The 21,155-nt window shown below is 35.3% G+C and overlaps 1 protein-coding gene across 3 annotated transcripts in view; it reads right to left on the bottom strand.

Annotated features, from left to right (window-relative positions):
* Positions 1 to 13,083: 13,083 nt before the first annotated feature.
* MBTPS2 (membrane bound transcription factor peptidase, site 2) overlaps positions 13,084 to 21,155 on the bottom strand; it is a 46,813-nt gene continuing 38,741 nt past the window's right edge. For 2 of the 3 annotated variants that reach the window (XM_037821442.1, XM_037821445.1), the window contains 4 exons: positions 20,147 to 20,241; positions 19,585 to 19,780; positions 17,872 to 17,947; positions 13,084 to 15,975 (listed from right to left, as the gene is read on the bottom strand). In XM_037821442.1, the coding sequence (XP_037677370.1) occupies positions 15,753 to 15,975; positions 17,872 to 17,947; positions 19,585 to 19,780; positions 20,147 to 20,241 (590 nt within the window). In that variant the 3' untranslated portion in view covers positions 13,084 to 15,752. The remainder of the gene's footprint in view (positions 15,976 to 17,871; positions 17,948 to 19,584; positions 19,781 to 20,146; positions 20,242 to 21,155) is intronic. The other variant, XM_037821443.1, reaches the window with a different exon arrangement.

Raw genomic sequence — 21,155 nt, 5'->3', positions numbered from 1 at the left:
AAGGCATTGTTTACATCAATTTATAGGATTTTGCTTGATTTCTTATGCTGTTATAATCATGCAATGAATAAAATTTCATATCCTGCTTTACTTTTTTTTTTTTTTTTTGGCTTTTATACAAGGGCATTTATTTGGTTCCTGCTTTACTTTTAATGAAAATATTCCCCCATGTTATCACACATGTTCTGTAAAAATAATTTTTAATAACTTTATGTGGCCATAAAGCTGAATCAAGTTAATCAATTTAATCTATCCCTTCCACTATTTTGGTTGTTGGAGGCAGGTAGTTTCCAGTTATTCACTCTGGTAAATCACACTTTTATAAACATGTCTTTGTAGAAAGTCTATTGTATATTTTGGATTATTGCCTTAGGATAAATTCCCAAGAAAGGAGTTATTGCCTCAAAGGGCATGGACAATTTTGAGGTTGTTGATAAATATTGCTAAATGGCTTTCCCAAATAGTTATATCAATCTACAATGTAATGTGTCATTTCTTATCATGATTTAGATTATAGGCTAGATATTAGAATAGCCTGATGAATTGCAGAATAATCTTCCCTAGTGATCTTTAACCGAAAAATCAATTGCCTTCTTTGTGTTACAGGGTCAGACTTTTTAAATATTTTTTAAACTTTATTTATTGAAACAAACAAACAAACAAAAAAACCCCACAGCATTTCAAACAAAACAAAGCAAAGGATTAAGAAAAATAACTACTTTGCTTCTAACATGTTCCTACCATACCCCCCAAAAATTAACAAACCATAACCAAACAATGGAATAAGAAAAACAAATAATCTAAAATAACTACATTTCTTCCAACATGTTCCTACCTTATCCCAAGAAAATTAACAAACCATAATCAAACAAAGTCATAAGAAAAACCAGATAACCTAAAATAACTACATGGAAGCTAATTTTTAAAAAAATGCAATAGCTTTTTTCTTTTACTTTATCAAAATATTTAAAACAATTCAAACAACAAAACAAAGGAATAAGAAAAACAAATAGCCTAAAATAACTACATTGCTTCCAACATGTTCCTACCATACCCAAGAAAATTTGCAAACCATAATCATTCCTGAGCATTCCCATAACATTGAGCTTACAGGGTCAGACTTTTGAGGACATAAAAAAAGGTTTGCAAACTCTCAATTATAAAGAAAAGATTTAAATATAAACACCCGGGAAGGTTAACATGAATTTGGTGTTCTTTACCATTTCTCTTACGTCAGATCTTAGATTTGGATGGTGACTCTAAGTAAAATATTTTCGCATTATCTTTACAAGTAAGTTAGGTATTAGGACGGGGAAATACTGAAGCACAAAGAAAATCTAAAAAGTGACTTTCCTATAGACATACAATTGAGACAGAACTCACATCTATAGTCTGTGCCCTGAGGAGGACTCTGCAATTTTAATAAAGTTCAGGTCCACCTCAAGGCAGCTAGACTAGATTTAAAAAAATAATTAATGAAGGGGCAGTAGAAAGGAAGGCTCCATCTAAGTTCTATCTTTGTATGAAAGAAACTATAGCATCAAGAGAAGGAATTTCTCATACAAACAAAAAATACATACAAACTAGACTTCAACCTAATTTCTTCCAGTTCACAAGAACTAAGTCTTCTCCTGAGAAACTGTCTAGATCACTTAAAAATTATAAGAATCTATTCATTCCACTGTAGGGCAATAATTTCTATTAGAACAAAGAACCAGTTTGTGTTGTATTTTAAACATCAAGCCTCTTGGTGTAGAACAGGATTTCTTCACTCCAGCACTCCTGACATTTTGAGTGGGGTCGTTCTCTGTTGTGGGTGGGGGGTGGGGGGCTGTCCTGTGCGTTGTGGGATGTTTAGCAGCATCCCCAGTCTCTACCCAGTAGATGTCAGTAGCCCTCCCCTGTCCCGGTTGTGACAACCAAAAATGTCTCCAGACATTTTTGAGACCACTGGGAAGGTACATGTGGTACAATTAATTATACTGACTAGCCCTGGTTACATGCAGGTGAATGACAGATGCAAAGGATGGAGAACTTGGACAATAACTTCCTTTAACATTTATTTTCATATTAATTTCATTTTTAAAAAATTTGATCTGATACATTTTGAAACAAATGTATGTCTTATCTCAGCAAAATAATGGAAAAACAAAAAGGACATGAATTACTCAGTTTAAAGTGTTTCAAATCTGTAAATTCGAGTGTTTGGGTTCCAAGCAAATGATAACATTCTAAAAATTTAATGAGGAGAGTTTTCTAGCAAAATGCTGGGTAGAAACAATGGATTCATATGTGTGTAATTACCTGTGCATAACAATAACAGCATTTTATCAGCAAGTGGCATGTTCGTTTTATTAAGTAAAATACAAGGTCAGAGATCCGGGTTTTCTAAGGCATTACAGAAACAATTCAAAGCTGCTTGGATCATGAATTTTACTTTCAATCTGGAAAATGTACTTGTTATTTCAAATAGGGCAATTTAAAACTCCCGTGAATGTAAATAAATGACACGTTTGAATTCAAATCCTTCAACAAATCCTTGGCTAATGAAGATTAGCAGTCTTGTCTTTGCCCTTATAATTTAAATCAATTATTTTTGGATTGTATTCTTATAATAGTGCCAATAAATTTGCCTAAAAAGAATTCCTCATACATGTTTTTTAATTGTTGTAATTGATTTTAGAACTGGTATATTTCCTGGTACATTATGGACAATTCCTTCCTCCTTCCTCTACCATAATACCTGAGCCATAGCAAGCAACAGGGCAGCCCTCAGAGATTTATCCTGGGAGACCCCCTTTATCTCAGTGCTATAAGGGTTTTCTAATATGATTATGTTCAGGAAAATGCCCTCCCAATATCTGAGGGACAACTAGTAAATATTTAGTGTAAAATATTTTCCTCCCCGACTGTATTTAAAATCTCATTGAATCAGCTAAGATGCTTTCAGCTGTGAATGAGAATATCCAGCTAAAAGTGGGGTAAACAATATGCAAGTTTTATTGTTTTACCTAATGAGAAGTTCAGAGGTAGATGGTCCCAGGAACCAGAGTCATCAGTGACCCAGGTTCTTTTCATGCTTCCGTGTTGCCATCCTTAACTTGTTCACTTTCGTCTGCTGCCTGGTGGCTCCTATATGGCCACCACAGCTCTCATAACCTATGAAATGACAGGAAGGTAGAGGAGGGAAAGAAAGCTCCCCCTGAATAGTTCTTGCTTTCATCAGGATGGAAAATCTTTCCAGCAACTTCTCAGGAGAGTGCCCCTGAAAGGTTCATTGACTGGACCTGGGTCAGCTGGCCAGCCCTAGCTGCAGCAAAGAGGCTGGGAAGAGAGAGTATCTGGCATTTTTAACCTCTATCATGGGAGACAGGCCTTTCCAGAAAGGAAAAAAGAGGAGGGAATGGCTTTAAGGCAGGCAATCAAAACGGTAAATGTTCCTCAATCTAAAAATCTCTGATATCACAAAAATTCTGCAAGCATTCTAAATAGCTACCTCTTCTCTGTATTTCTGTTTTGATTTGGAAAGAAAAAATGAACTTTAAGAAACACAACCTGGGATGAGAAATATTTTATACTACATAAAGCCTAACTGCAAGTAGGTTAAGGTTATAAGTTGCTAAAGTAAAAGCCACCTTGATTTTCCCCAAAGCGAGGAAGAGATTCTTTCAGATCCTGCTTGTTGCCTTATCTCTATGGAGCTTGCATCAAAAAGATGTGTTAAAGTTGTTCTTGCAGAAAAGCAGAGGGAAATCCTTTGTACATTAAACAACTCTACTTTTCAGGTTGCATTGTTACCTCATTTAGAATCCCTTTCATGTCACCAGTCTCAGAAATGCACTAAAAGTTCCCTACTCAGAAGGAATTGGGTTTAATCCCTCGAGTTGCATCTCTTAAGGGTATCTGACTTGAAGTAGACTTGTGCTGGGTGAAGGGTAGCCTTTCCTCCTGGGGATGGGTGGCCTCCACGTTTCAGACACACTCCTTGAATGCTGTGCTTTAGGAATGGGCCAGGCTGCATGTGCTCCAGCAGCTGCTCCTGCAAGACAAGGAGAGTCCAGGCCTTTGAGTTTCCTGGGGCTGCACCAGGTCTGGCCAGGTTCCCCTCTGGGCTCTGAAGCCAGATTTGCCCTTGAAGCTCTGCTGCTTCATAGAGGTGGAAGCATGGGGACACGAGTGAGCTGAGAAGAGACCTACAAATCTTTACCTTCTGAAAGCCACAAGTGGGCAGCTGGGCTAAAACCTGGACCCAAAATATTTCTTGTTCCCTCTCTCCTCTTTGTAACCTTTAATGCTTGCAGGAATTATATAACAACCAAAGAGCAAGACAAGGCAAATGCTTTTCCTGTGCACTCAGATGACAACAAAGATTGATGATCCAACCATCTAACTATTTTACTAGTACCATAATGTGACAAGTCCCTTTTAGTTTTCTCAGGAGAGAGAAAAAACATGACCTCTCACTCACTTCATATTATTAAAAGAGAAGATATTTTTCTCCCTTCAAAGAAGATTGTTCATATGATTTTATAGTTGGCAGGGAGCTAACACTACATGCCTAAAATTCATGTGCCTGCCATATTTCCAAGCTGGGGAATCTTCTTAATTTCTGTCTGGCTCCCATTGCAATAGCAGAGAAAAAAAGCTATGCTTATCCAGCTCCTTGTTTCCGATAGCAGAGTAGGGGTGAAATTGGAGTGTACAGGGTAAGAGAGGGATCATTTTCTGCTTTGGAGTGGCCTGTATCCATCCAATCAAGAGATCATATTGAGTACTGTTATGAACTAGGCAATACAAAGGTGGTGATACCAAGAGAAAGTACAGGTTCATGGCTCTCAAGGAGTTTATAAAGCAGAAAAGGAAATGGAATGCATGAGGTTGTACATAAGTGTCATAAGTACAAACAATTATGAAACTTGAGAAGGGGAGATATAAAAAGAACACAAGACTTGGGCCTAAAGAGCCTGGCATCTCATTCCGGCATTTCTAGTGACTGGCTCTGTGATCTTAGTCAAGTCATTTAAATTCATTATATGCCCTCACCTATAAGGGAGAACCAATGATAACCTACTTGTAAGGTCATTGGGAGAATTAAAAGAGGTAATGTATGTGAAGGCAATTTAGCTAAATGTAAGGTGTGATATGAAATAAGCTGTTATGGTGGGGGTGATGAGGGAAGGTTTCATTAGGATAATCTGATTTGAACTGGTCCTGGAAGGGTAAGGAAAACATTTATTGAGTGTCTACTGTGTGCCATCTCAATTTTTATAGCAAAATCTGAAGATATTATCCTCACTTTACAGATGAAGAAATGAAGACACAGAGCTATAATTTGCCCAAACTCAAAAAGCAGCTCTCTCAAATGCCTCATCCATTCCACTCACAGGAAGTTGTGAAATAAAAAGGTGTTGAGATTGGAAATAGAATAAAATAGAAAATTAAAAAGTTGAGGTGATCAATAAATGCAGGTGCTGGTTCTTTTCTTTTTTCCAATTTTATTTTGAAATAATTTCAAACAAAAGTTTCAGTAAGAGTAAAAAGAACTCCCTTGTAGCCTTTGCCCAGATTCAACAATTAACATTTTGCCATGTTTGCTTTATTATTCTCTCTGAACCATTTGAGAGAAAGTACTAGACAACATGCTTTTTATTCCTATACATTAGCCTGTGTTTCCTAAGAACTTACCTAAACACAGACAACTCCCCGAATCAGGAAATTCAATGCTATTATCCCCAAGCTTAGCACCCTGTGCCTATTCCTTAAATATCTTTATGCTGACAGGTCTTATCTAGAAGTGTGGTTGGCTAAACTGCTCCTTGTAGCAATGTGATGAGCCTGCCTGTGATGGTTAGGTTCATGTGTCAACTTGGCCAGGTGATGGTGCCCAGGTGTCTGGTCAAGCAAGCACTGGCCTAACCATTACTGCAAGGACATTTGTGGCTGGTTAATAAACCAGAAGGCGGGTTTATTAAATCATCAGTCAATTGGCTGCAGCTGGGACTGATTACATCAATGAAGGGCATGTCTTCCACAATGAGAGAATGCAGTCAGCTGGATTTAATCCAATCAGTTGAAGACTTTTAAGCGAGACAGATAGAGGACCTTCACTTCTTTGGCTAGCCAGCGAAGGATTTCCTGAGTAGTTCATCGAAGTTGCCCATTCGTTCCTGAGGAGTTCATCGAACACCTTCGTTGGAGTTGCCAGTTTTGCTGGCTGCCCTGTGGAATTTGGACTTGTGCATACCCACAGTTGCATGAGACACTTTTATAAATCTTACATTTATAGATATCTCTCATTGATTCTGTTTTCTTAGAAAACCCTAACTAATACACTGCCTTACCCAATAAAGATTTCTAGAGCACCTACTTGGTGCCAAGCACTGTTCTAGGTAGTCACTTAGGACTCAAGTGATGATTGGTGGAGACCCAGGTGAGAGTCTCCATCAAACCTACAGACTACTCTACCCGCATCCATCTCTCCTCTTTTCCTCCTCTTAGATGTCTCATCAAAGGCTATGGTTCTAGTTGTGCTTGGGATCCCATCTCCTCCCTGAATTACCTTATCTTTTCTTTTCTCTTGGGCACTTCTCATTAGCACCAAAACCACCACGCACATGACCCTACCATTGCTAATACAATGACACTAACCACAAAAACTCTTCCTATATCCTTTACCAGGTCCCACACTGTTTCTTCCTCCCCTTCAAAGTTAAGCTTCTTGAGGGCATTGTATCTGTAGTCTCTTCTTATGCATATCCCACCCACTTCTCAATCCACTTCAACCCGGCTTCAGCTTCCACTGCTGCACTGAGGCTGCTCTCTCCAAGACCATTTGTGAATCCCTCTCCTAAATCCAGTGGCTATTTTTCAGTCATCACCCCACTTCACCTTTCTCTCAGCAACATCTCATACCATTGATATCCCCTTCTTCTTGACACATTCTCTTCCCTTTGTTTCTCTCATACTAAACTCTGACTTGGGGTTTTCTTCCTAATTTTTTGAAGCTCCTTCTCAGTTTTCTCCTCCTGTACCCTTTTCCCTAAATGCTGTTGTTCCCAAGAGCTCTAACCTGGGACACCTTTTCTTTCCTTTTCAGTTGTCTACACTCTCCCTGGACTATCTATCCATTCCCATGGGTTTAATTATATAGATGGGAGTCATCAGCTCATACATGGTATTTCCAGCTCATTTTCGTGAGTTCCAGACATGTTTGTCTATCTGCTTACCTGCCATCTCTACTTGGAAGTCACCCAGGCATTCAAATTCAAGAGTTCCAAATGGAACTTCTCCTTTTCTGGTGCTCCCAACTCTGTTCATGGCATGACCTCTATTTAATTAACCAAGTCAGAAACCTGGCATCTTCTTGACCCCTTCCTGAACCTAACCTTGTACACTGGATTATCAAATACAGTGAATTCTACTTTCGAGTCTGTCTACTGCCACTAACCTATTCTACATCACGATCATCTCTTGCTGGGGATTACTGAAATAGTCTCCTAACCAATTGCTTTGCCTCAGTCTTGCTTCGCTCCAATCCATACTTTACACTTGGCCAGGGTGATTCATCCAAAATGCAAATCTGATTATGGCACTCTTTTGCTTGAAACTTTCAATGACTTCAGTGACATTTGTGATTAGGCTAAAGTCCAAACTTTCCTTAACTTAAGCTCTTGCCACTCAATGCTTGGGACACTTAGTAGTGTTCAACATATATTTATTTTTAAAGATAAATGGTAATTTTTTTCCTTACCAAATACAAAAGAGAAGCCTGTCTTATTTATACTACTGTATCCCCAGAGGCTATAACAGTGTCTGTCACAAAGTAGTTGTGCAACAGATATTTGTTAAATGAATGAAAGAATATATATATCTGTTCTAGTGAGAGAAGAATGGGGCATGACCAAGCAAAATTGGACCTTTTTTATACCCTAAAATTTGGCAAGTTTAGAAACCAACTACAGTGATCTCAGAAGAAAAGCAGTTTAAATAGAAAAAAACCCACACTTAACCAAATTCTTTTAAATGGATTATTTATTATGAATAGAAAAGAAGTTAAAATTTACAGGAAATAAAATACAAACTCACAATAACCCCATTACTCCTTATTTCCATGATTTTAAACTGACGATTAAAACAATGCACGTATTGAACAAGTAATCAAGAAATGCAGCATTCTATAACCATTAAATAGATAAAACAGATGAAGATAAAATATTCACTTTAAAATCAACACAATTTTTCCAAAGTCATATTTTTTTTAACCTCTAAAGACTAATGTTAAAAAATCCACAGATAGAGGAATTAAAACCTGAAGATCTAAGAAGTAAAAAAATATTTCAATTAAGAAGCAGACAAAAACATTACCTTTAGAAAATCTCAAGGTTACTGGTCTATATTGCTCAGTAATGAGAAACACTATTTCAATAAAAATAAAAATACTTTAAATAAAAAAAAGGTTTAAAAACTATCAGTTAAAACAAATGAGATACGTTGTCACCTCATTTTATTACTGAATTGAAAAAGTATAATAAAAAGTTGTCTCCTATTTAAATAAGAATTATATCAAATGAGAGATAATTTCATTTATATTTCTTCTCTTCAAAGCATGTAAACTTATGCTTCTCCTTTGTCAATATGAAATACCTCTTAAGACTAATCAATTACCTCTTTTGGGATAACTGGCTAATCATTTGCAGAAAACAAAACACAAAGATATATCCTTACTTTACAGCAACATCAAAATACATTACATGTGGATTAAAGATTTAAATGTTTAAAAAATGAAATCATAAAATTATTATAAGAAAATGTCTGTAAATATTTATAAAATCGCAGAGTGCAGGACTTTCAAAGCATATCACCATGACACATAAAAACATAAAAATAAGTATTAAGCCTAAAAGAAGTTTTAATATCTTCAAATGTAACAAGTCAAATGGTACAGCTGAGCTTATGATGAAGAGTGGTAAGAAGACCATAATAACTCCCGTGAAAAATGGGCAAAAAACGTGAATAAACAAAAAGAACACGATGGCCAATAAACACATTTTTAAATATTCAACCTTTTTCTAATCGAAGAAGTGTGAGTTAAAATGAGATGCTATTTTTATCTACCCAGTGAACAGAAAAAAATTTAAATGTAACAAGGCAATAAATATGTATATGTAAAATTTTGTTCACGCTTTACGATAGGAATTTTTCTTCTAGGATTTTCCTGAGAGTTCCTAGAATTATTCAAAGATTTAGTTATAAGGCTATTCCTCACAGCTTTGTTTATAATATTGCAAAATTGGAAATAATAGAGGTTGATTACGTTATGGCATATTTAACAATGCAATATTATATAGTCATTAAAATAACATTAGGAATATTAATAAAATGGAAAAATGTTTGCAATACACTGTCAAGTTTAAAAAGCAGCTTGTCAGTTTATGTACAATACACTACCTTTTTTTTTCAACAAATCACAATTTAATTTTATTTAACATGTTTTCTGCAATGTGCATGCATTTCTAGTAAGAAATAAATTATTTTTTTATAAAGGCCAAAAAAATTATTACATTATCTCCTTATGTTCCAATTCTATACTCTCCAAGCAAACTTCTGATTACCAACCTCTTTCCTAAGTACCTTCCATAACAGAAAAGGGAGTGCCCTGAACTGGAGAAGTGAACATGCCATAAATTGCAAAGTGCTACTTCCCTCTGGTAATCCATAAAACCTAGAAAGAAAATTAGAAGCCATAAAGGATGGAAATAAAGTGGCTGAAAGGTTAGAAAAGAATGCTAGGAATAAAGTTTGAAGGTCAGGGACCTGTAAAAGAAGCTAGGGCCTGATCAAATATGTTTGTAAACCCTTCCTAAAAATGTGAGACCTGAATGATGAAGAGCAATAAAAAGGGGATAATCACCCCAGAGAAATATGGGCAAAGGAAGTAGATAAACAATTTACAAAGAACACACATTCTAAAAAAACTTTAGTCTCTTTTCTAACCAAAGAAATTCATAGACAAATGAACTCATAAAAAAGAGCTTATTGTTAAATACAATATCCCACTTGTGCACAGAGTAGATAGTTCTCTGCTGTTTGAGTTGGCCTCCAAGTCCATCCTACCCCAAATTCTCTCCTATATTGGCTCGTCATAGTGTCTCCTGCTGAGTTAAGATGCTGTTTTCAGAACACTAGATTTAAAAGCCTGTCACCATCAATGAATAGGCCCATGAACACAGGTTATTTGGGCTAGTTTCAGTAAGAAAAATCCTTAGTCAAGAGCTCAAAGATTGTGATTTTAGGTGCATTTTGATTGGGGGAAGAAAGACATAAAAGGGTCAAGGCCTGGGAGATACACTGGACAACCAGAAATAGTCTAAAGGCACTGGAAGCCTAGAAGACATACCAAAAGGAGGCAAGCTTTCACACCAGTGGGGACTGAGATATCAGGGTAAATTATGTCATAATTCTGTATTCTGAAAATAAGTAATTTAAGCACCTCATCCTAATAATAACTTGAATTTGCCAGGCACCATATTAAGAACTTTACATAAACAGATTAAAATTTAAGAATGTTATAAAGGAAAATAATTTATGTCTATTTTAAGGATAGTTCACTTTATATAGAAAAATAAACCTGGATTCCCTGCCTCACATCATAAATTCTAGAAATTAAAGATCTCATTGAGAAAGTACAACTCCAAAGCAGACAGAAGAAAATTCAGGAGAATGTAATTGTGACCTTGAGATGTGAAAGGACCTTTTAGATAAGACCCACAAAGCACAAACAAGAAAGCAAGAAATCAATGAATTGGACTACATCAAACTAAAGATCCTTGTTCAACAAAGGACCTCATAAATAAAATTTACAGATGGGTGACAGATGGGAAAAAAATACTTAAAATGGACAAGAGATTGATATCTAGAATAGAGTTTGGCAAACTTTTTCTCTAAAGGGTTAAACAGTAAATATTTTAGGCTTGTTGAGCTAGTCAGTCTCAGTTGCAACTACTCAATTCTGTCATTGTAGCATGAAAACAGCCACAGACAATCCGTAAATGAAGGAATGTAGCTGTGTTCCAAAAAATTTTTATTTACAAAAATAGGCAGGATTTGGCCTGTGGGCCATAGTTCGTTGACCCCTGATTTAGAATAAACAAGAAATTCCTATGGATCATATAAGACAAGTTTAGGACACCCATTGAAAAACTGGGCAAAGAATATCAATAAGCAATTTGGCAGAATGAAAAATCCAAAAGGCTAAACAAGTATATGGATGTGCAACTTTATTAATAATCTGAGAAATGAAAATGAAATGCCATTTTAAACCCAAAAGCTTTGTTAGAACATGGGAGTCAGATAATTCAGGTGGAGGCAAGGGTGTGGGGAAACCTGGAACCCTCATGCCTTGCTGATGAGAGTGTCAGTTACAAAAATAAATTCTAGAGAGCAATCTGGTAGTGTTAAGTGAAATTAGGTCTGTGTTTACATACTCCAAATAAAGGAGAGCTCTTTGATTAAGGGCAGCAGGCAATCTTATAACATCACATATACATCATCTTTATTTTTCTCACTTCACTCTGGATGGAAAAAACTTGGTCATCGATTACTAGTAGACTACAGATCAACTTCTATAAACTACTTTATACCAATGTGTTCTAGACATGAGGAAAATAGTCTTAATATTCTTGGACTCTATTTCTTTTACAGATTAGAGTTTCATATCTTTAAAAGGAGAACTGACTTTCTGATGCCTAACTAGTGGAATGAAAAATTCACATGAATTTAACATAAGGTGAGACTGGAATTTAGACCACAGAGAGCCAATTATGGGGTTCTACTCTTAGATCCTGGGTTTTCCCTCCTCTATAGCGTCTGATGTGCTTCAGTAGAAAAGTATGAGAAGCATTCAGCTAATAAATAAGAAGAGAAAATTATTGAATATCCATCAATCTTTAAATAAAACTAAGAAATAAGGGTGTTTTTTCTCTCTTTAATGGGAAATTAAATCACAGAATTTAATCTGCTTGGTAATTAGAATTGCCACTTCCTTCCTTTAACCATTTTCATCTACCTCCACCCTGAGTATAATCTATTATAGCATTAGAAAATTTTGAAATAGAGGCTTTCCTTTCATTGAATTCATTTACTGTGGTCTGAAAAAATATACAATGGATTATTCAAATTAGTATGGCTTAAACAGCAAGAGTAGCTTCAAAAATAAAACACTGTAAATGCTTATTGTCTCAAAGGAAGTATATCCACATGCTTTATCTTAAAAACAGGTTTGTTATTCAACTCTATTCCAGTGCTGGAAACCATTCCGGAGTTAAAATTGTTGTGAAACAAGCTGAAACATTTTTTTCTTCATAGTTTTTAATCATATGTTAATTTACTTAAAAGGTTGAATTATACTAAAGCATATGTATACTAATGTTTGATTAGACATTAAAAGAAAAGTGGCTTACAATGAGTTGTACATTTTTAAATGGGAGAACTTTATAGCATATAAATCATAACTCAATAAAGCTGCTTTAAAAAAGAATAAAAATGGTTTGGATAATCAGTCATCTAGTATTGAGGCTCTTCACTGTAATGGAATCAGAGGAAAGAAGGAATGGAATGACAGGTCAGCCAATCAGGATTTGGGCTAAATTCCCAACCTATTTTATCTTTGTGGGGGTGGAGGTGGGGGTTGGGGAAGAGGTGTTAGAGACAAGGGAGTGCTAGGAAAGAAGATCAAGAAGAACCAAATTTCATAGTGAAAACACTTTCTTTCACAAATTCCTAGAACATGGACTAACTAACAGAAGACATGCCAGACACCTATGAAAGGAAATCTGTTAGTTTTCTGCCTTCATCCATAAACCGCCCATTTCCAAAACAGTAGTGAGAGCACAGGAACCTCGTTTAAAAAAGAGTTCTCTCCTTGGACTACAACACTTTTGTGTACACATTACTTGAATGAAAACTGAAGGCTGCTTTTAGACTTGATAATTTTAAAACAACTAAGATCTTACTGTATGCAAAGGGGACAATTTTGACAGAAGAGTATAAATTAAAAAAAAAGACAACACAGACGATGAGAAAACATAAAATGCTAGCACACATTTATTCTTTTATTGCTAAACATCAAATGTCAGCAATTATAATTTCAAGTTAAAGCTTCAGAATGAATTACAGCACAGTTAAAAGATTTAAAGAAAAAAATACTTGTGCCCATTAGTATGTGGACATTCAATAAATACCATAGGACACTTTTATAATTTACTGTTAGACAATGACCTATAAGAGTGATTATCAAAAGGTCAAGTTTAACTGTATATCTTTCCAAACTGAGATGCTAAAAAAAATACATTCTTTACAGATTGTAGGTGATTAAAAGAAAACCCTCAAAAATGTAAACGATGTGGAATAGGAACACTGAGAATAAGGTTTTGCTGTTGAACAAAGTGACAACACAGAAAGAACACTTCGAATCCTCAAAATAATTCATTTTTCTAATTGCTCTACAGAAACCAAAATGGATTATTTCCATAAAGAAGATAATACACCAGGGACACAAAGACCTTCCAAGTTAATTTTTTATGTTAACATATATTTATAGTAAATATTCAATAATACTTTTTACAGCTACTTAAATAGAAACATGCTTTTCTATTCCATAAATAACACTAATCATCATCCATTCAACCACATTTATTAAGCACTTATGATGTCTCATGCACTGTGCCAGGGATGCAAAGATGAATATAACATGGTCCTTGTTCTAGAAGTGCCCACAATCATGCTGAAGAGACAAACATGTAACATTTCTGTTCTGATATAACATGAAACCATTTCTATACAAAATAGTACTTATCTACTCAATTTCCTAATAGAATGGCTCCCAAATCCTGACCAAGGTGCTGAACAGCTAAAATACAATGACTGTTTTTTCTATAACCCAGAAAAAAGAAGGTAATGGATAGGATTTCCCCTATTAAAATTTTTTCTCAGTTTAAAAGAAAATGACCTGCACATAAGCAATATTTTCATTAATTGCTTAGTTCATGTAATCCAGTTAATTATATATTATTTCATGGCATTCTCCAAGCTCTATTGCCTAAACAAATTTGAGCATTACTATGCTAATAAACTTTGATCCCAAATGAATGTCTACCTAAGAATAGAACAAATGCCATATTTTTCCTGGGATAAACTAAGAATTTGTCCAGTTTTAGTACTGTTATTAACTGATGACTTCGAGTCACTGATAAAATTTAAAATCATATTCAATATAATTTCTGTTTAAGAAGAAATGCAAATTTGTAATAAAATTTAAAAGAGTTTCTTAAAAATGATTAAAAACTTTTAGTGCTTAAAGAGCAACTTAATATCTGAAACAGGTAACCCCACTTAGTGAAGAAGTTGATACTTGGCTGTCAATGAGTTATTGCCTTTTTATCACTTTTTCAGTGTATGGAAGAAGCATGTATTTTTCATCAAGGAAACAAATACTCATACACTTCTAAGACCAATATGTTCACACTGGCTTGCTGACTTCCCAAATTTCCCAGGGCTGTATCTCCAGTCCAAAAGACCCTGAACGAGCTCTTTTGGGCTCAAGAGTCAGTTCCCAGGCTCTGGCAAAGCCACATTTGTACTTGTGTATAGCTATTTCTCACTGTACTACAAAGTCTTTGGTGGGCCCACAGAGGTAGCTTAGGAGAAAGACGGACAGCAAGGACTAAGTGTTCAATCACCTGACACAGTGAAACATGGGAGAGGTTAGTGAGGACAGAGCATGGCTCAGAGCTCAAGGTGGTTGCTTCTTGAGGATAGGGACCCAGGAACTAGGCCCCATGTGGACTCAGCAGCACAAGAGAAAATAATCTGTCCTGGAAGGGCTCTAGAGAAGGGTAACCAGGACTGCTGAAGAGTGACATGTGGGATCTGTCAGAAGACCTGGCTCAGTTCTGATGCTCAACCCTAACTGCCTCTTCTCACACACTGTAGGTGTCAGACCCTTGCCTGCAGTTCACTCTGAATGTCAAGGCTAATGCTGCTTTGTGAGGGTGCAGGCACATTACTAAAGAGGCAATTCTTGTGGAGCAAAATGTGTCTCATGATATCATAGGTCATACGTCTTACTTTGTTTATTCATTTGTTTGGCATCGTTTGACAAGGATATTCTGTTTCATGTCATTTCATGTCATCAGATTCTTTTATAGAATTGTACTACTTTAATTGTAATCATACCTAAGTTTTCAAAGTACAAAATAATACACCATTAGATTTTAAAATATTTTTCAAACAAGACAAAGGACAAGAGATAGAGGCCAAGAAAATGCTTACCCTTCTGCTTGGCCAAAGTCTGGTCTCCTTCAAATCTTGATTAATATTGCTTTTGAAAGAAGTTTTCCCTGATTAAATCGACCCAATTCTATTCTCCTTTACACTATTTCAACATAATGTGGAGTCATGCAAAATGATATTACATGAATTTGTACTTGTTTAGAAATTGTTCCGCAAGCATCTGAAGTGTGTATGTTTAGTCTTTGAAACTAGACTGTCCTCAGGGACTATACCTTCCATTTCTTTAGTTTATTCCCCACCCCAGAATTTGGGTTCTCTGGATATAGGAGCTCAAAGTTGTTGGCTAAGACATAACTTTAAGAAAACACTTTATATTTCTTACCAAGTAAGGTTTTGAATGGCAATGGTTATTTCCACATAGCTGTATACTGTAACTCAGATATTCTGTCAGATGAGTGCAAACATTACCGGGCTGTAACCATCCAGAGGCCCAGAGTCACGTTCGCAGCCAAAAGCACACTGCCACCAAGCAAGATGAAAAATCCTATCAGATCTTTGACATCATTGTCTCCAATCACTGAGGTAAGGGTGGCATCCAGGAAAGAGTTTAAAATCCACTGTCCGTCCAAAGCAAAGCAGGGCACTGCATTGACAATAGCTAGAGCTCCTGAGAGTGAAATCAAGTACCTGGTTAAAATCAGCTAAGGAGCAGACTGTGAGGTCTGAATGGAAGCTGCATTCCAGTGAGTGAGAAGATACTTTAATTCTACTGAGCTTGAGATAACAGTTGACTTCTCTACTTTCTTTAAATCTTTGCCATTTCTTCTTAGAGCTTTACAATTTAAAACAAACAAATTTATATTATTTTGAAGTTCAAAACCTTGACCAGATGGTAAAGGTCAACCACTTACAAAATAAGCCAATCTATTAATGAATTCCCAAGAAGAGTAAGTCTATCTAATCTTTTAATGATACAAGGAAAAGGAATGTAGCAGGTATAAATAAGGGGAAATTACTTTTTGGTCCTTACAAAGTATTATCTTATATTAGAAAACAAAGATTTTGACCCTTGAACACTATTTTATTTTGCTATAATCTTTTTTTTTTTAAATCATCATTTTATTGAGATATATTCACATACCACGCAGTCATACAAAACAAATTGTACTTTCGATTGTTTACAGTACCATTACATAGTTGTACATTCATCACCTAAATCAATCCCTGACACCTTCATTAGCACACACACAAAAATAACAAGAATAATAATTAGAGTGAAAAAGAGCAATTGAAGTAAAAAAGAACACTGGGTACCTTTGTCTGTTTGTTTCCTTCCCCTACTTTTCTACACATCCATCCATAAACTAGACAAAGTGGAGTTTGGTCTGCTATAATCTTTTAAGGTATAGAAATCTCTTTGAGACAAAGCTGCAGAATCTACAAGGTACAATCTTCATTGTACACATTTCTTTTTAAGTAATTGTTCATTTGTTTTCCATTTCATTTATTTTGCAAATCATTGAGGAAAGAAATTAATAAAGATTTAAAGCAACAAAAAATAAAGAATACTGAAAACAACTCAAGTGTCCATTGACAGATGAATGGATAAACAAAATGTGGTCTATCCATACAATGGAATATTATTCAGCCATAAAAAGGAATAAGTTCTGATATATGCTACTGCATCGATGAACTTTGAAATCACTATGCTTATTGAAATAAGCCAGATACAAAAGGACAAATATTGTATGATCCCACTTTCATGAAATATCTAGAATAAGCAAATTCATAGAAACAGAAAGTAGATTGGAGGTTACCAGGGGCTGGGGGGAGGGGGAAGGAGGAAATTATTGCTTAATGTGTTGGGAGTTTCTGTTTGGGTGATGAAAAAGTTTAAGTAATTGATGGTGGGGATGGTTACACAACATTGTGAATGCAATTAATGCCACTGAATTGTACATGTAAAAATGATTAAAATGGCAAATTTTATGAGATATATATATGTATCTCTCTATATAAAACCACACTTTAAAAAAAAATAATCCTTCCAAACGTTTCAGTTTATTCAAAATCTACCTAATAATTAATTTTAAATATTTAATCTTTTATATTCATATATAATATGCTAAAGACCACATGAGATTTTGTCCTTTGAATTGCTGTTTTAGTAGTGGAAAACAGTTTGATCTCTCTTACTCCTTCCTCCCCGGGACCAGTGGAATAGATATATATAATTCCTCGTTATGTATATAAGAAGAGTCCTCCATTTGGTCAGAGCTAACACATCCAGGCTTTCTTTCTGTGTAAACTTACTAAAAACGTTTTAGACCTGCAAATTCAAATTTCAGTTTGCATTCTGGGTTCCTTTCCTTATACATCTTAACCTTTCTTCCTCCCAGATCAATCTTTCTCCTCTGTCTTCTTCCCTTCTAGGAAAATCTGACCTCTTTCAACTTTAAAGACTTTTTTTAGTTGTTAGCAATTGATTCACACTTGTTAGGTCTATGTATGTGCCAATCAAGGTAAGACTACTCAAGCTCTAAGTAACACACTTTTAAGCATTTTTCACACCAGAAAGGATACTTGACAAACGTCTCCACAACCACAGGCAGATCTATGCTTAGAAAGTTGAAACGTGGTATAAAACTGGTGATGCTCACTAAAAAAAGAAAAATAAGTAATAATGAATATTATTCATACCAGATCAGCATTATGAATTTTACCAATGTGGAGCCAGACTTTCCAACATATGACAAAATATTGGGCTGGACTATTAAATTGGTTGAGCCACAAATATATGCAGGCAGGCTACAGTCCTCACATATAGGAGCAAATGCTTATTCTAGAATATAACATCTAATACAAAACAGTGCAATGCAGAAATTCCAGTCCAGTGAATACTCCTATTTTGAGGTGAGAGTAAACTAAAGCTGACAGTATACCAAGTGTGATTACAAAATCAAGAGTCTGACAAAAAATATACTAGAATTTACATTAAAAAGAATCCTTACCCTTTCAAAGCAGTACAACCTTAAAATCCCATTTACTCTATCATGTCACTTAACCTCTTTCTGGTCTCAATTTTTTTCTTCATTGCTTAAACAAGGAGTGAGACTAGGGGTTTTTTCAGGTCTCTTATACTCTGTGCATCCATAATCCTGTTTTTGTTCACAACCTTTAATCATGTAGAACCTGTGGTACACACTTATAAATTACCCTAATTGATGATGTTTCTTCATTTGTTGAAGGTGAATTTAATATCTGCAATCCCAGGTTGTATCTCAGGATATGATTATAAAACAATGAGAGAGTCTTTTAAAGAGTTACATAAAACCCAAATTCCCATCAACTGATGAATGGATAAATAAAATGTGGTATATCCACATAATGGAATATTATTCAGCAATAAAAAGAAATGAAGTTCTGACACATGCAACAACATAGATGAACCTTGAAAACATTATGCTAAATTAAAGAAGCCAGTCACAGAAGACCATACATTGTATGATTCTATTTATATGAAATGTCCAGAAGAGGCAAATTTATATATATAGAAAAAGTGGATTAGTGGTTGCCTAGGGTGGGGAGTTGGTGGGAATTGAGGAGTGACTACTAATGGGTGCAGGATTTCTTTTTGGGGTAAAAAAAAACAAAACTAAAATTGATTGCAGTGATGGTTGTACAACTCAGTGACTATACTAAAAACCATTGAATTGTATACTTTACATCAGAAAACTGTATGGAATATGAATTATATCTCAACAAAGCTGCTATGAAGAACAGGTAACAAAAAAATCATGTACAAAAAAATGAATTAAGACTATATGACCTGTGCCATATGGAAAAGCTATATACTTAGTCCAATCATGTTGTCACTATTAAAACAATTACAGTGGCCCAGCTCTGAAAGTATATTCATATAAAATTCAAGTGTTATGCATAAATTACTTTATAGTCATATCCCATGCATCCTGGCATTCTCTGGAGGTATGCTGCCCTTGCCACTGTTTTAGGGAGCTCAGATAAACTTATTAAACTCTCAGAGATCATCCATTTGATCATCCATAAATGGTAGTAAAGGAAAAATGTGTCACACCATAGGCAGGCATGGGATTCAGCTGCATCTTGCTTTATAAACTTAGATTTCTTTCCGACCATATCAATTTCATTTAATGCCCAAGAACAAGTTAACAAGATTTAAGTGATCAAATCTGTAAGAAATGAAAGCCATTCTTTCACACTGAGAATATATGTGATCTTAATGATTTTCTCAGGGTCCACCACAATAATACCCACCTGTGTAGTGAAGGTACAGTGGATGTCCTACATACAACATATCAATTTGAGGCGGGTGCTTCACTTTTATTAAGCGAGTATGAGTTTCCAAAGAAGGTACTATACAGAAACTTGAACTTGAGCCTTTTTTACAATCTTTATTGGTTCTACAAACTTGAGTGGCTTCAATGGCTTTCCGGGCAGGTAGACATGTGTGCTATAAACAAAATGCTAATTAGTCAATATTAAAAAATGAATTATTAACAAGAAAAATCCAAGTTATATTCCTTTAATAGCTATCATATCCTCTAGTATATTAAGAATGAAATTCATAGAAAAGAAGTGTCATTTATCTGTGCCTACAAATTCGATTCAAGTATTCCACTTTGGCCAAATATTATCACTATAAATTTTTAAAGATTCTCAGATTGAGTGATGACATCTGAAATGTAGAGATTTTAATAGAATGATATAAAGTAAATAGGGCAAAAGGGAGACATTCTAATAGATTCCATTTTAGTTTTATTCGCTTATTTTGTAATAATTATATCAGACAAGCAAGACTGCTTCAGGGACAACTTACCAAACGCTTATTAAAATTATTTCTGTAGGAAAAGCACAAATCCGTGAGGCTGTGATTGTTACAACATTCAGTAGAACCATCCAGCCGTTTGTACACTAAAAAGAAATAAAGTTAGTCAGTTTGAATCCCTACCATAGAAATACATTTGTAATAAAAAAAATTGTTTTCAAGACCAAAAGAGTAAGTAAAATGGTGTATGAATTTGGAAACAACTGTGTAATTCAGAGTTCAGATTGATGGCTATTAGCTGCAGAGTTTGAGTTTACATTAAAATAAGAGGGACACATTCGATTCTAAATCAAGAAGCAACACTTACCCTAGGTTAGTTGCACCCACCCATATGGCTGGAGTTCCAGGGTCTCAGTAGGTTTCACAATAATTCCAGAAGGCCAAGCACAAATATTCAACGAGCCATTATTACGTGACAATATGCCAACAATCCAACATTATTTCTGAACTCCAGCAGATTGATGTTAGCAGATAGAGTAGGCCAGAGGATACCTAAGAAACTCTTATCACTAAGGATATTCCTATGGTATCCAAATTCTTATCCCACCCCCAGGCTTACCTTGGGGCTTTCCCACAGAATCAGGGCAACCCATTTTGTCCCCACAGATGTGCACATATTTGCCTGCCATCCAGTAATCTGGTTATCATTTTTGGAAGATTACAGTAACAGGGCAACTGTTTCTTTCCATTATTTAATTATTTTTAAAAGTTCTTTGGTGGTTAATGTCTTCTGCTAAGGTTTCCACTATAGACTTAAGAAAAAAAGATCTTGTGCTTTCTATTTGTAGCAGCCAAGATTGAAAGGGGGAATACAGGAAGTACTGAAAACATGGGGAGGGGGAGACAATCTTTGCTACTCAGAAATAACCTTGTAAACAGCAAAGACCCTTTGTACTCCACAAAAGGAATCTTTTTGAAGTTTGAATTTACATGAGAAGTGTTGGAAGATTATTTTCATTACACCTTTGCCTTCTGATTGATTCTACTTTAAAAGTTTCAA

This window comes from Choloepus didactylus, chromosome X (assembly GCF_015220235.1).
Source record: "Choloepus didactylus isolate mChoDid1 chromosome X, mChoDid1.pri, whole genome shotgun sequence".
In the NCBI taxonomy this organism is placed as follows: domain Eukaryota; kingdom Metazoa; phylum Chordata; class Mammalia; order Pilosa; family Megalonychidae; genus Choloepus; species Choloepus didactylus.
Note: the sequence above shows the minus strand (reverse complement) of the source record. Positions and strands in the feature narration are given on the sequence as shown.